Raw genomic sequence first — 16,410 nt, 5'->3', positions numbered from 1 at the left:
ACAGTGGTACATGTACATCAAACAGTTGAAAAGAAGTGGATTTTCCTTTGCATTTATTTCAGGAAAATTATAAAAAAGGTAACCATGGAACCGCCAGACAGACTAGCAAATCTGCAGGCTCTGTGGGACAGCCACACTGTGACAGAAGTAGGCCCATGTGGTATGTGACTAGAATGGTAATTTAATAATAATGATTGAAAAAGTGTACTGTAAATGGATTTCAAATGATGGATTTTAACCTGCCATTTGTAGAAGGCTGAATAGCATAACTGTAGGGCTCAAGCAAACATACCACCAAGTAATTATTTCTCTGGCATTTTTCCACTAGGGGGTTTTTCCCAGATGTACGCATGTGTCTGCGATTGGCTAGGGTTGCCGTACAGAGACGAAGTGCAGTGGGTAAGCATAATTCTTTCAAGGTTTCAAGAGTGGATTTCTCTTCAGTAACAACCTAATTACATTCTGTTCCTTTTATTTATAGGATGTGGACACAATATATTTAACACAAGATACCAGGGAGTTAAACTTGCAAGACTTCAGCCATCTCGATCATAGGTAAAATGTTTAATCCATGCTTCATTCAAAAGGGGATAAATGATTAAAATCATACACTAGGGGCAGATTTATCAAGGGTCAAATTGAAAATTTGAATTTTTGAACTAGGGAGTTATTCAAATTTTATTATAATTTCAAAAGTTTGAATTCAGTTTTTGAGATTTATCACACTCTAGCTCTTTAAAAACTCGAATTTGACTATTCGCCGCCTAAAACCTTCTGAATTGCTGTTTAAGTCAGTGGGAGACATCCAGGGATCAATTTGGAGTTGTTTGCAGTCTTCCTGACATTCAAGTTTTTTTCGGTGAAAAAACTTGAATTGAATTAGATTCGAGTTTTTGGGTATATTTAATTCATAAATTTCAGTTGGTTGAATTTTGAATTTATAGGAGTTTAGGGGCGTTTTTAAAAACTCACATGAATTTGAAATTCGACTTTTGATAAATGTGCCTGTATGGGGCAGATTTATCAAGGGTCGAATTGAGAATTTGAAATTCAAATTTGAAATTTGTTTTTATGGTCAAAACTGTCAAATTCGACCAGGGAGTAAAACAAATTCAATTCGAGTTTTTTTTAAAAAAAAATTGAATCCAATTCTTGAGATTTATCATTCTCTGACCCTTTAAAAACTCGTATTCGACTATTCGCCACATAAAACCTGCCAAATTGCTGTTTAAGTCAATGGGAGAGGCCCAGGGATCAATTTGGACTCGAATCGAGTTTGATCGAATTTGAATCGAATTGTATTCAAATTTTTCGGATCGTTTAAATTTGTCCGAGTTTAAAAAAATTCGATTTTATTAACAAATTTCGAATTGTCGAATTTATGGGAGTTTTAAAAAACATGAATACGAAATTCGACCCTTGATAAATGTACCTCCCCAGTGGGTAATGTAATAAAAACTGCAAAGCTTGCACCTGATCTATTAGCCCATAGCAACCAATCACTTGTGTAATTTAAAAAACAGGTGTTATTTCTTGTACTGGTTTTATTTTCTGTTCCTTCAGAGCTTTTCCTTATTGTATGCTTTCACACATACAAAAAAAGAGCCAGTATTTTCTGTACTGTGATTTTTATTAGAGCTGCAAGTTCCAGGGGTGTCTCCGATTGGTTAGTAAAATAGTACAGGTATAGGATCCCTTATCTGGAAACCCTATATCCAGAAAGCTCTGAATTATGGAATGACTCCCATAGACTCCATTTTATCCAAATAATCCAAATTTTTAAAAATTATTTCTTTTTTCTCTGTTATAATAAACCCGTAGCTTGTACTTGATCCCAACTAAGATATAATTAATCCTTATTGGAAGCAAAACCAGCCTATTGTTTTTTTTTTTTAATGTTTAAATGAATTTCTAGTAGACATAAGGCATGAAGACCCAAATTACAGAAAGATCCGTTATCCGGAAAACCCCAGGTCCCGAGCATTCTGGATAACAGGTCCCATACCTGTACTGAGATGGGCATCCTACTTCGAAACAACTGGAATTTTGCCTATTTCTTCTCTAAACCAGATTATAGAACATGTCCATGTATGCACTTTAATAAGTTGAGCCATGCCATAAGCTCCACTGTATTTACTGCAAGTATCTTAAAGTAGTGTAACTACCAGAGGTGTCCTGCACCCCCTTGGGGCCAGCAAAAGGCAGGAAACATTGTGCATGCCATCAATAATGTCCATGGGAGGCTAGTTCCGTTACCCCGCTATATTCGAAAGGCAGGTGAAAAGACTGTAAAGGTTGTAGCAGTCTGATTATTGTTATTAACATGTACTTTTATAGCACCATTATATTCTGCAGTGCTTTACAACAAAAGGGTATATACATCAAACATACATGTGACCTACAAATACAAGTGAGGTGATACTGATTCCACACCAGACAAAATATGATTTATATTGCTAGAATAGCAAAGTAATGGTATTCATAATTTTTAATGCATTCTTTAGCTATTATAAATAACAGCATATTAGCAAATTGGGTGCTTTCCGATTTCTGAATTATTACTTTTCCTGCCAAATTATAATATAACTGACACGTGTGATGCCATGATGTGAGCATATCTATTGGTATTTTGTTTTGTGTGCTTGGCAGTTTAAATATGTTTTTTTACCTAATTAGGAGAATCTATGTAGCATTCCTTTCCTCCAAACACCATCAGAAACTCCCATTCTGTTGAATCTTCCTTAAGATAAGGGTATTTGTATGCTGTGCATGTGCTGATGAAGATATTAAAGCTCCCTGCCACAGCTGATCTATCTTGGGCGAACACATTAGGATTAGAAGGCTCTGCAGGAAGGTTGCTTTTAATGCTTTTGAGAAACCAGCTGTTTGCTTCAGTGTTTAGTGATTACATTTTGTAATTTGTAGTTTCCTTTACCATACCCAAGCTAGTTAGCTTTTGTTTATATTGCTTTAGCATAGAGCATGACAATTGAACAAAATAGTGTGCAACACAGCATACTTTTTTTCTTTTTTAATAACAATATGTATTACTTATATAGTGCTGATGCATTTTCATTGGGTTTATATTCGATTGTTAATTAGACACTTCAGACCTTCCCAACTGTAATTTACAGTTTAAGATTCCTATCTCATTCTCATCCTAGATTCCATTTTTTGAGGAGCCAGCTAATGTGTTTTCAAAGTATAAAAAAAAACAACACACAGTCAGAGAAGAACAAACAAACTCAATATCATAGTAACTGCATCAACTACCACACATCCTGGTCTGATGCTCTAAGTCTATGGGGACAATTTGTCACAATTTTTATTAATTTAATTTTATTTGATTACTTCCTGCAAGGCTTCATTGGACCATTCAGTGGGCCATTTATTTTTACTATTGGGTGCTGTTCTTATATCTACCAGGGAGCTGTTATTTGTTTACCTTCCCATTGTTCTGATGGGGGGGAGGGGTGATATCACTCACTGAAGGTTACTGCTGCAACCTTCAGTGTAGCAGTAAAGAGTGACTGAAGTTTATCTGAACAAAAGTCAAATGACTGGGGGCACCTGGGAAAGTGACAATATGTCTAGCCCCATGTCTGATTTCAAAATTAAATATTAAATAATCAGTTTTCTCTTTTGAAAAATGGATATCAGTGCAAAAGCCTGCTGGAGCAGCACTATTAACTGCTGCAATTTGAAAAAAAACATGTCTTCCCACAACAGTATCCCTTTAAGGTTTCACATCCTCCTAATTTCCACACCGTAATCATTCCGCTGTAATGCCTGTAGCACCTGATAATGCCTAGCAAGGCCCAACCAAATTCCTCCCTGGCAATTGTGACTGTTCTTTAAACTACTTGGAATGTAAGGGTAGGACTACATGGACGATTTCCGTGCGATCCGACGAGGTGCACAAAAACGCAGGCGTCATGTTTGATGCGAAAGAAATAAGGTAAGTAATGGAAATGTCGGATGAAGTGGCATCATTGATCCAACACGACACGACAGTCAGATGCAGACGAAGCGTCTGCGACTCCATCCGACAATACTATTACTTACCTTATTTCTGTCACATGCGACGTGACGCCTGTGTTTTTGCGCAGTGCGTTAGATTGCGTGGAAATCGTCCATGTAGTCGTACCCTAAGAGGGACAGGACTGCAGGAGGTACAGCCTCTGACTGAATTGTATTGTCATTAGCATCTCTTAAAAAAATCATAACTGCATTGATCAGATTTTGACTTACCGTATATACTCGCGTATAAGCCCTGAAAATGTGCTGAAAAAGTCTACCTCGGCTTATACGCGGGTCTCAGTACCGAGTCTCTCCCCTGCTGCTGCGTGCTCGTGCCCAGTAGCAGACAAGCCGCTGCCTACTCCAGCCTCTCCTTCTGGTGACGTCACGAGCGCCATTATTGCGCGGCGGCTTCTGGGATCTCAGTTCGCTTAGCATGGTCACCGGAGGCAGGGGACTGGACCTCGTTCCCTCCTGTGGGTTTCCCTCACTGTGACGGAGGAAGCGATTACGGATGGGGCTGAGAGCGAGGAGCAATGGGAGGCAGCCGGTGTGTGTGTGACACCCTCTTCTTCCGGCAATGGACGTCGACCGGCTCCAGGAGGCTCTGAAAGGTCAGACAGTTTCATGGCTATTGGGGCGAATGTGACGCAAACTAGGCATCTAGTCTAGTGGGGCTTTTAACCTCTGGCTGATTAGGGATCATGGGAGATGTAGTTCAGTGTAGGCTTAATTCCTTTCTATGCGCTGAGCACTGACAAATGCGCAAATGTCACATAAGCAGCCTAATTCACCTGAAACAGCACCTTCTATACTCGCGTGTGTCAGTGCTCAGCGCATAGAAAAGAATGTTCGGCAAGGAGCAAATACACGGTCAGTCTCCCTTTATTTCCCGTGCCTGTCTGTGTGGGAGGCGGTGTTACAGAGGGAAAGGAATGTATGAAGAAACGTGCACGGGAGACCTGAAACTACAGAGGCTGCTTTTGTCTGGGAGGGAGGGAGGGGGGAGCAGCTTTTAGTAAAATGTAGCCGTGCCGGGAAAGGAAAATGTGACCCTGCAGGCAAAAGTGTAGTATAGGCTTATACACGAGTCAATACAGGTTCCCAGTTTTCCTAGGTAAAATTAGGTACCTCGGCTTATACGCGGGTCGGCTTATACACGAGTATATACGGTACCAGGTAATATATGTGGACTAAAGGCTACCTATGAACTTTTTCTGTAGACACAATTTGGGGTTGATAGACCCATTTTTAACATTGTTTCTTTAATGATGAATTGTGTGTCTCTTGAGGCTAACTTTATTTCACATTCAGGTGCAGCGTTTTGTACAATCCAATACAAATGAATATATCTGTGAATGCAATGTGAAGCCTACAGTGTGATTTTACTCTGCATGCATTAGCACTAAATGTACCATGGTTTGTTAATTCTAAGTAGAGTGAAATTCACTGATGAGTTGTTGTGACTGAGATATCTATCTATGTTTCATAGAGATTTAATACCTATCGTTGCTGCCCTGGAATACAATCAATGGTTTACAAAGCTATCATCGAAGGATTTGAAATTGGTAATATCAATAAAAATGCTTCATTTGCGTCTGTCTGTTTGCTTGGATGTTTTTTTCTTTTATATTTTATGTTAGTTGACTAACATTTGGTGGTAATACCACACACATTTTGTATTTTGAAGCCAAAATCACCTGCATCTGCCACACCCAAAGATTTTCATACACTTCTAAGACAGTTAGAAAAAAAGTCTCTTCTTCCCCCCTATATGTTGCTGATACATTTGGACATTACAAGATATGTCTATTGCATTTGACTTGGGAACATTATTTTAGTCTACCTCCTATGTGCCCACCCCATCTCCACATCAATTTAGAGGGGCATGTATAATCTACAATCTGACATACTGCAAAGTGAATGCACAAAAAACGAGTTAGTTGCAAGCATGTGTACATGCCTTAAAGAAACGTTTAAGGGATTCTGTCATGAATTTTATTGTATAGTTGTTATTACTGAATTACACTGTGTACATAACTCATTCTATCATTTAATATTTTATTCTTCTTCTTTAGTTGTAATATTGGTGAGTAGGTAGCCATCTCAGGTCATTTTGCCAGGTCTTGTGCTTTAAGGAAAAGCCAGCCCTTTATATTTGAATTATTTTCAGACAGGTTATTGTTTCTCCTGCTCACTAAGGATTGGGGCAGATGGGCAGATTTGGGGAGATTTAGTCGCCTGGTGACTAATCGCCTCTTCCGCCGGGGCAATTGCCTTCCGCCTGCTTGAATGAAGAATCGTCTGCGCTAATGCACTCGCAGCGCTTAGATTTCCGAAGTTGCCCAAAGTTTCCTAGTGAGGCAACTTCGGGGCGACTTCCGAAATCGAAGCGCTGCGAGTGTATTAGCACAGGCAATTCTTCATTCAAGCAGGCGGAAGGAAGTTCGGGGAGTTTGTCACCCCGCAGAAGAGGCAATTAGTCGACAAGCGACTAAATCTCCCCGAGTCTGCCCCAACTCTAAAGGAGTCGCAGCTTGGGTTGCCAGACTTGGATTGTTGCTATTGAGTGCTATTCTCATATCTACTAGGTAGCTGTTATCTTGTGTCAGTGAGCAGTTATCTTGTTATACGTTCTCATAGTTCTGTTTATATGCTGCTGAAGGAAAGGTTGGGGGGGCGATATCACTCCTGAAGTTTATCAGAGAACAAGTCACCTGACTACTTGTTGCACCTGGGAAACTGACAACATGTCGAGCCCCATGTCAGATTTCAAAATTAAATATAATGAAAATCTGTGAGCTCTTTTGAAAAACGAATTTCAGTGCAGGATTCCGCTGGAGTTGCATTATTAATTGATGCCTAAAAAAACATGTTTTTCCATGACAGAATCCCTTTAAATCCTCATTGTCATCCTTAGTAACAATAAGCCATACTTCATTTCTTTTTTTCAATCTGTCTGTTTTTTGACTTCTTTTTAAGTAATCACTTCCTATTCTCTCTGTTACGGAGTGGTTTTACACTCTTTAATTTATTAAAAACCCCCTTTAAATTCCCATGGGTAAATTGCCATCATAAGAGCCTACAACTTGCATAAAATCACTAAGAAAGTAAAATTACGTTTCATGCCAGTTACCTTTGGTGTCTCTTTATGTGAGTAAATTGTGAATGTAAATTGTATTGCACAATTGCACAACTTAATAGTCCATTTGATACCACACATTGCCTTGTCTCTTTGATGTTTGCATTCCAGTCTACTGATGTCTGTGATCAGATTCTTCGGGTGGTAAGCAAGTCCAGTCGGTTGGAAGAATTGGTTCTAGAAAACGCGGGGCTCAGAATGTAAGTGCCGTACAGTTAGACCTGAGCTTATTGAGGTAGTTAATAATTTCTCATATTATGTGTTGGCATACTGCCAACATATTCAAATATAATATTTTTTTTCAAACATTAGTATTCAATTCTTTATGCACCTCTTACTATTGATGAACGTACATTCTGTATATATTTCATATATTATATATGAAGCTTGACATAGACATGGAGTGGTCTCTATTTCTCTTTTGACACTTTTTTTGTCTCATTCACTGTTCTAAGTAATACTAATAAGAGTGGCCATGATGTTAGAAATGGATTCTTTGACAAATGTCTGAATGCTTTGTTTATAAGGATGGCTAGAATCTCGGTCAAAAAGACAGATGGAACTGCTGCTTTATTAGATACAGGAAGTAGGCCGTATTATTTTATAAACACAAAAGGAACCATAGTTTTTTTTTATGGTTTAAGTAAACCTTTCTTAAGTACTCTATCATTATGTTTATGTATCCGTCCCAAATAAAATGTATGTATCAGTCTCAAATACAAACTTATTTTTTTCAGATAGTGTGTCCTTAAATCTTGTTTTATCTGTGTGTTTGAAAATATAAATTATCTGGAATGTTATTACATACCGGTACATATAACTATAGCTATATAGTATGTATATTAGGCGCTATGTACATGTAGGTACTTATTATGTAAGCCTGAAAAATGTGAGACACCTGGGGTCATTCTGGGAAGAAAACCTGGTATTGCTCCTTAAATTTCCATTTTCATGCAATACCCTGTAAGCTATACCCTAACAATGTGCCCACTGGGTTTTAATATACAGCCAGAGCAGTTGCTCATAGCTGCAACTACAGACAGGTTTCACTTTTACTGTGGCTCGTCTGTTCAGAGCACAGTTTTCTGATGAGCCAATGTAGAACCAGGAAATTTAATTTACAAGAAAAGCATTTCATATAAGGAGACCCTCTCCTTATTTGCATGCAAAGCAGAAAGAGATCTGGTAAGGAAACCCAACATCACTTCCTTGGAAATGCTATGCATATGCCCCAAACATTGTTTTGCAAGTACAATTTTTACAGTTTTTATACAAAATATCCAAGTTTATCAATAAATTAAATCAATAAATTAAATAAATTAATGGTGAAAAAAATCTTGGTATGATTTATATCTGTTTGATACAAGATATGATAATCATAATTCTCTCAGCTATTCTGCACATATAACTATATACTGATTTTGCACTATATAACCAGAACTACTGTTTATAATAGTAATCCAACTGAATATTGTGCTAAAGGACACCCATTAAATAAAAATAGTTTCCCATACTAGAGATGGTGGCTAATAGTGCATGCACTCTGGGGATTGCAGGCAGTAGTATTGGTAGTATAGTAGTAGAAAAGTCCCATCAAGCACTCTAACCTTGTTAGAGGCACAAGTAGGCACAGCGGTTGCCAAAACTCACCCATAATAATATGCATGTGATGTAGATCAGTCGGTGCTTCCCTCTATCCTGCATCACACGTGCATAATAAGCAAATGGGGCACTCTCATATGCACATGCCCAGTAATATTCAGTACATATTATTCAGTTATAACGATTATGAATAAATAGTAAATGTTGGATGCTTCTGCACTTTGTTCTTGAACTGGCTCAAAATACATTCACATTTCCCATCTAAAATAATGCTAAACTTCAGGGGGTGGGGGAGGAGCTTGCTGTTGATAATCCATTAGAACAGAGTAGGGTTACCTAGTCAATCCATTCCAACCAATGCCTCCCATTGGTTTTGTTTGGGATCTACTCCTTATATTACTGTGAATGTGCAATTTGGTTATCCATGTGTTTAGCCATATATACTGTATGTCTGTTCTGCACAGCAGGTGTATCAAAATGTTGCTGTCAGGGTTTGGTCTAAAATACATCATGCCATCATATAGCAGCAAAATCAATGCCATGCAATGGGAGGTACTGCAAATAAGAATATTTCCCGTGATTTTATTTTAACAGCTAATAAAATTCTCATGCTTGTCTGCACTGTTTTTTCTTTTCTTCTTTTTTTGGGGGGGGGGGGGGGGAAGAATGCAGAGCTCAGGTGTCCCTGAGGTGTGATGGTGTATTGAAAATATTTGGAAAAATAAATTATAAATTGATGGCAGTGTTGTAATTGTTTTGTGTACTCTAATTAAAGGTATTTCTCCTTTGCAGAGATTTTGCACAGAAACTGTCCAGCGCCCTTGCACACAATCCAAACTCAGGACTTCATACTATCAATCTTGCGAGTAACCCTCTTGAGGATAGAGGTAATTGAGGTGTTTATGTTATACTAAACTAGTATTTTGCACAGCCTATCTATTTACCCAGTTTTTATTTTTACACTGAACTGTTCCTTTAACACCTTTCTTTTTTCCACTTGGTTGGCAAATTTTGAAACTGATGCACAAAGACAAATTCCTATGCATAAGAGCTCATACATCTGATATATCAAATCAACATCTAAACTTTGATCTGCACTGAATCTGCAGGGAGAGGAAGAAGAAGGATGAATTCATGAATAGTGGGACAGAGTTATAGGGGCATTTGAGAGGGGGATTACCCTGAGATTTTTATAGATCCTCTTAATTTTATGTGCAAAAGAGAGTCAGACAGTGCCCTGGGCAATGAGCATGTTTTATGCAAATACTTAATTGCAGTTGCACTGAGATGCCTAGTAATGTGACTTAAAAAATATGGTTTGGACACAAATAGATATGGGAATGAGCTGTGTGTGGATTTGTGGAGATTGGGGAAGGAGAGATATGGGACTGATGAGGGAGGGACCTAGAGGTATACTTATCAAAGAGTGAAGTTAGAAATTGCCACAGTCCTCTAGAGTGAAATTCTGCCCGCTCCGTTTGTTTCTATGGGAGTTTTAAAGGCATAAGGGTGAACTTTCACTCTCACCAATTGATAAATACGCCTTTAAAAATCCCATGGAAACGAATGGAGAGTGGCAGAATTTCACTCTAGTGGACTGTTGTGATCTCAGACTTCACTCTGATAAATATACCCCCTAGATGGGGTTATGGCAATTGGGGAAATAGCTGTTGAAGTCAGCATAAGGTTCAGTCCACACGAGCAGATTCGACTAAATCTGCAGTACTGATACCATAGCACTGTAGCTTATTAATATAGATAACTGTATATAGTAATTCTGAAAATGCCAGTGACGTCATCAGTGTAGCCAATGAAACTGACAAATAAGATATTGTTTCAGTTCTTTTGGCACTAAGGGGGTTATTAACTAAAATCTGAAAATGTCTCATTATTTCCTTAAAACTGCTTTGACCAAACTCCCGTGCACATGTTCACCATATTTATCAATATATTTACTCGAAAAAGACTCAGCAAAATTGTGGGGAAAAAATCCAAATAGTACGATTTTTTCGGATTATCACCCGAAAACCATGAATTCATAGATTATTGTACGAAACCCAGAGTAGATCTTCCAAATGTAAAAGGGACATCTGCCGTTGACTTCTGCATGACCTCGGCATGTTTGTAATGGAGTTTCTTTTTATTCTGACTTTTAGCATCCTCTGGTTTTTTTCCCTCCAATAAATGGTGTTTTCCCCTTTAAAACTCTGAAAAAATCAGACTTTCATTAATAACCCCCTTAGTCTTAATGTCACTAATAGCCATAAGTTACACCTACACCTATAGTTACAGTTTTTTTGTGAGATATAGACAGGGAAAATCAGGCTTAAATACAGATCTATAGATGTAAAATAATTATTTTGGTTACAGCCCCAGTGAACATTTACAAATTCTGTGATTTGATGCAGCTTATCTGCTTGTGCCTGATGGGCACAGAACATGTTATTACTTTTTTTACTGGGCTGTGTACACTGAATACAACAGTAATAATTTTCTCTGCAGTCAAGCGAAGAACAATATCCTTGTCTTAGACTGAACTGATACAGAATTTTACTGTGCGCACATATCATTTTACATTAGCCCTTTCAGCTGAATGGGAAAGGTTATTTTCTTATCCAGATGTCAGAAGTACGTTTCTGCGAGGTTATAGACACACCTTTTCTTTTGTTTCTCTGTGGAATTCAGCATACTAACTTCATTTGCCTTTTCAAATATCCTAAACCTAAAATTTGGTATTTCATTTTCATAGAATTTAACATGAAGTTCTAGACTGGTTTATCACAAATCTGTATTTTGCTTTTTAGGTGTGCATTGCTTAAGTATTCATTTTGCCAAACTCCCTAAGGGACTGAAACATTTAAACTTATCCAGAACCTCATTATCATCTAAAGGTAAATTTCTTGAAAAAATTTAAAAAAAACAAAAACCTGTCAAATACCCATCCTCAGGAGAGAATTGTAGCCCTGAGGAGAAAATGTTCTAGTGGTAGCTTGCTGGTCTATTTTTCAGTGTCTGTCAGCCTCCCTGGGGTCTGTAAAACTGACACATTAAAATATTTCTTGGGAAACCTGCAAGTCTTTAGAAAGCAGATCAGCATTGGCAATGTAGATAAAGATTGAATAGCATTTCATAGCATAGTTGTGTGTGTTTTTGTGTGTATATATATATATATATATATATATATATATATATATATATATATATATATATATATATATATATATATATACTTTATTTATGATTTGACGATTAATGATGTAATTGAAACAATTATCTAGCATTGTCATTGAACTTCACCATATTATATTTGAGTGCCTACCTCTATTATTATTAAAGTGGTTGAGAGGGGAAGTTTGTCCTGCTCTAAATAATAGGAAGTTTATATCTGTTTTTTTAGGGGTGAATAGCCTTTCCCAGTCTCTAAGTGCTAACCAGACGATTGCAAGCAGCCTCACACACCTTGACCTCTCAGGGAATGTTCTTCGTGGGGATGAACTTTCGGTATGTTTGCCCATTTAACTATGAAATTCAGACAATTTCTCTTGTGCTTTATCTGTTGTATTTGGCACATTGACTTTATTCTTTCTGGTGATAGAATAGCATTTAAGGAGCTGGTTAAAGTTTGCAATGTCTTCAAACCACTCTTTAAAAAGTGGTACAGTTCTTTGAAACATTCAGAATGAATTCTTAACCAGATAATTTACACCATAATTAGCAACCTATTATATAATTTTACTAAACTGGAATATACATATCCGTAAATATTGCTTTTTTAATGTCATATAATTTTTTTTATAGGGAACCTGCCTCCAGGCTGCCCACTGCAAATTATTTTTTTTAGCTTTCAATTTTTAGGCACATACCCCTGTTCAATGGTTATGATGCTATGATAGCACAAGTGAACAATGACCAAAAATAATGCCCGGTGGCTTTTGCTGAGATAAAAAAGGTAGTGTGCCATTGTCCATGATATTTGTTTTGTTTGGTTGTTTGAACTTTGATGTTTTAGTATATTTATAATGTTCTGTAATATATATAATGTACCCCAGTGGTATAAGCAGTAGAAGCTAAGTAAGGGCCGTTGGCACGAAAGCTACTGTAATAAATCATATCATTCCCTGCTAGTAACGTGCTGCATTGCCATGTGACATTGCCATTTTATCTCTCTGTGCTACATGAGCCTGAAAACCAGATCTTATTATGAAAACTAACTGTACAGTATATCCCTGATTGTATAGTACAGTAATAAATGTCAGCTATACCTTTTTTTCCACAGTACCTGTATAATTTTTTAGCCCAACCAAATGCCATTGTATACCTGGATTTATCAAACACCGAATGTGCCATTGACATGGTAAGTTTCTTGGTTATTCAAACATATTTTAAAGTAGGAATGCAATACACACCCAAATACTAGAAAAAACAGTATAGTGTAGTTTATTTTCTGTTTTAGGTATGAAACAATACAATAATGATTTTGTGCTCACTATAGTATATACCAATGGTCTCCAACCAATGGCTTGTGAGCAACATGTTGCTCACCAAACCCATGGGTGTTGCTCCCAGTGACCTCAAAGCAGGTGTGTATTTTTAAATCCCTGGCTTAGAGCAAATTTTTTTTTATTTTTTTACAAAAACCAGGTGTACTTGTACTACCGTAAAGAAACTCCTGTTGGCTGCCAGTCGACATATGACTACCAAATATCCCAGCCCTTATTTGGCAACTTTTTCAAATACAAACTCGGTCATACCTTCTGTAATGTAGTAACCTGGCTAAATTGATTACTCTCCTTGTTCAGTTGACTAAACTCTAGTAATATCAAATCACGTCCCCTGAGCTATGTGCCTCAGGGCTGTGTAAATGAGGCCAGCCAAACAATAGCAGTTCAGGCAAACTAACACTGGCAATATAGTTTTACCACTAAAGGTATTGTATTATAAAATAGGATAAGGCTACAGTCAAATGCGATGGAGCAAATGTCAGCCTGAAAATATTCTGTGTCAAAATCCTCTCCATATATTTGCATCCAGGCCAGTGCGTACCTGAGTGGAGGTGAATGGTCAGGCTAGGGTTGCCATCTTTCCGTGGCCCACAATCTGGGCAGGGGCGGAGCCATGACATCAGAGCGGCGGCCAGTGACGTTGTGGACAAAGCAAGCAACATTACAGGGGTGGGGCTAAGACTCAGAAATCAACAATTGACTGATTTCCATGTCAAAATCAAGGGAGATCCTGGCCGGTTTTCCAAATAAGTCTTGACCGGGGCAGCCCTTCTGAAAACCAGGCTGTCCGGGTCAAATCCGGACAGGTGGCAACCCTAAGTCAGACCATGTCTGAAAGTAGCATATGTACTATAGCATATATTAAAAACACTTAATTAGGAATACTGTGGCCAGACAAACAACAGCAGTACAGGCAAATTAACACTGCTAGTATAGTTTTACCGCTACAAATGTCATATTAAAAAAAAAATAGGATAAGGTTAATGTCAAATGCAGTGGAGCAGATTACAATGTGAAAATACATTCTCCCTTGATTTTGCTTCGATCTCCTGTCCATATGTCTACATCACGGCCAATGCCTGTATACAGGTTTAGAAACATCATAGAGTGTAGGTGAGTGGTCAGACACGTGACATAGCCTATGTACTACAGTGTATATTAAAAATGTAATATTTCCATAAAGCAAATACAAAAGAGAAGTTAAAAAGAGGGTCTAGTGACCTGTAATGTCATATGTTTATCTTAGTTTTGTCATAGAGATCTTTACTTTTGCAGCTGTGGAAATGTGCAGTGTAGCTTGATACAGTGGCAGTTCACACTTTATTGATTTATGTTATAGGTATGTGGAGCCCTTCTTCGTGGTGGCCTGCAGCATCTTGCTCAGTTAAACCTCTCAAGAACCGTTTTTTCTCACAGGTTTGTTAGATATTTATCACTGGACATGTTAAGAGAGGTCTGTTTTCCTTTATGTACTCAGAATGTACGTAATAGTGTACTGTATAGAATATAGACCTACATTTGTTCTTAATACGTCTTTATATTAAAATAATTTTTTGATATATCACTGGCATACTACAAAGTACACCAGTCCCTGCCCTAATACATTTATTTATGATCCCTGCCCCGTGTATTTATGGTCTAAGGTCCTTATCATATTCATACACCCAAAAGCATAGTCTGAAATCATATTCCATACACACACACACACACACCTCTTAAATAACAGACTTCCGCTGACCATCTTGCATTACCATTTTTATCTTGCACCAATGCATTGTTAAAAGACAACTCGACTACACCCTTTACTGTACATTTTTCACATGCTCTGTACCATGTTTTATTTTTGTATTAGTTTAGGTTTTTGTCCAGTACTTCAATTTACATAAGCTTCGTGTTCGCAAATGTTTGATATGCTAATTGTATTTGGTTTTCTACATTCTCTTTTTAACCTACTTTCCTTGCTTTGTGAATAAAATTACATTGTTCTGTATAGGGCATGCTGTGCTGCATTTGGACAGTATAAATGTTCAGGCTTGTCTTCTGCAGGCTATTTTTTTTTATCCTTTTTTTAATTTTTTGCCTAGAATTTGCCTATAGTGATTATTTCAGAGAAATGTTAACTTGAACTCAACTTCTTTGTTATGATACTAGGGATGCATTCCAACTACTTTGAATTCTTAGTATCCTTGATTAGTTGGTGATGACTCCTCTCTTTAAGCTTGCTTTTAGAGATGACCCTTCAGGCATATGATCTGTCATCTGGAATGCATAGGACCGGGTGATTTTTGGATAAGGAACCTTCTAATCATAATTTGGATCTCCATAGCTTGTCTGCTAAAAAAAACATTAAAACATTAAATTAACTCAATAAGATTGTTTTGCCACCAATATGAATTTATTAATGGGGTAGTAAACCCTGCTGCATTTCACCAACTTTACTCAGTTCTTGCTGTACTACAAATGCCAGAATAATGTAACATACATTATCGTAAATGTTGAAGCATGGTGGAAGCTGTAGTCCAGCAACAGCAGGGTTGTATCCTTAAAGCAATATTGCACAATGAAACGTTTCCAAAACTCCACAGCCAGCAACTGCTTTATAATGCAAAAAAATCCTTCAATGAGAATCCCAGTTGAACTGTAAAAATCTGTCTCCATGTTCTTTGTTCTTGCAACTGGAGTTGGAAGCATTAACACTAGTTTCCCAGAACTAAACAAGTCTGCCCTTTAGTCCCATGTATGATTCCAGTGTCATATAACAAAGAGAAAACATACATTATTATCTCTGTATGTAAGATAACTGCAAGATTCCTGCTATGGTGCTGGGATTCAGAATTCGTATTGGTTAGTTCTTTTGTATTTATAATGAAGTTTTTGGTCAGTAGAATTCTGATTGGTGAATTTTGGTTTGGAATTTTGGTGATGTTTTTGCCAAAGTTTATAGAATTCTAGGGGGTGCTGTGGGGTGGCCTTAAGACTGGGTTTACACCCCCCCCTTTAAGTTTAGTTACCATCAAGTACAATGTACTGTTTTATTTTTACAGAGAAAAAGGGAAACATTAAAATGTTAATTATTTATTTAAAATGAATGGGATGTACCTTCCTGGAATTCAGAGCTTTCTGGATTAGGGGTCCTATACCCTA

At 37.5% G+C, this 16,410-nt stretch overlaps 1 protein-coding gene across 6 annotated transcripts in view; it reads left to right on the top strand.

Annotated features, from left to right (window-relative positions):
- carmil1.S (capping protein regulator and myosin 1 linker 1 S homeolog) overlaps positions 1–16,410 on the top strand; it is a 157,788-nt gene that overhangs the window by 82,506 nt on the left and 58,872 nt on the right. For all 6 annotated transcript variants that reach the window (XM_041567768.1, XM_041567765.1, XM_041567764.1 and 3 more), the window contains exons 6-15: positions 63–160; positions 329–399; positions 482–555; positions 5,513–5,588; positions 7,274–7,362; positions 9,557–9,651; positions 11,569–11,655; positions 12,162–12,265; positions 13,041–13,118; positions 14,606–14,682. In XM_041567768.1, the coding sequence (XP_041423702.1) occupies positions 63–160; positions 329–399; positions 482–555; positions 5,513–5,588; positions 7,274–7,362; positions 9,557–9,651; positions 11,569–11,655; positions 12,162–12,265; positions 13,041–13,118; positions 14,606–14,682 (849 nt within the window). The remainder of the gene's footprint in view (positions 1–62; positions 161–328; positions 400–481; positions 556–5,512; positions 5,589–7,273; positions 7,363–9,556; positions 9,652–11,568; positions 11,656–12,161; positions 12,266–13,040; positions 13,119–14,605; positions 14,683–16,410) is intronic.

The sequence above is a fragment of the Xenopus laevis genome, chromosome 6S (assembly GCF_017654675.1).
Source record: "Xenopus laevis strain J_2021 chromosome 6S, Xenopus_laevis_v10.1, whole genome shotgun sequence".
Classification (NCBI taxonomy): Eukaryota; Metazoa; Chordata; class Amphibia; order Anura; family Pipidae; genus Xenopus; species Xenopus laevis.
The sequence above is the reverse complement of the archived record's forward strand: the minus strand, read 5'-3'. Positions and strand labels throughout refer to the sequence as shown.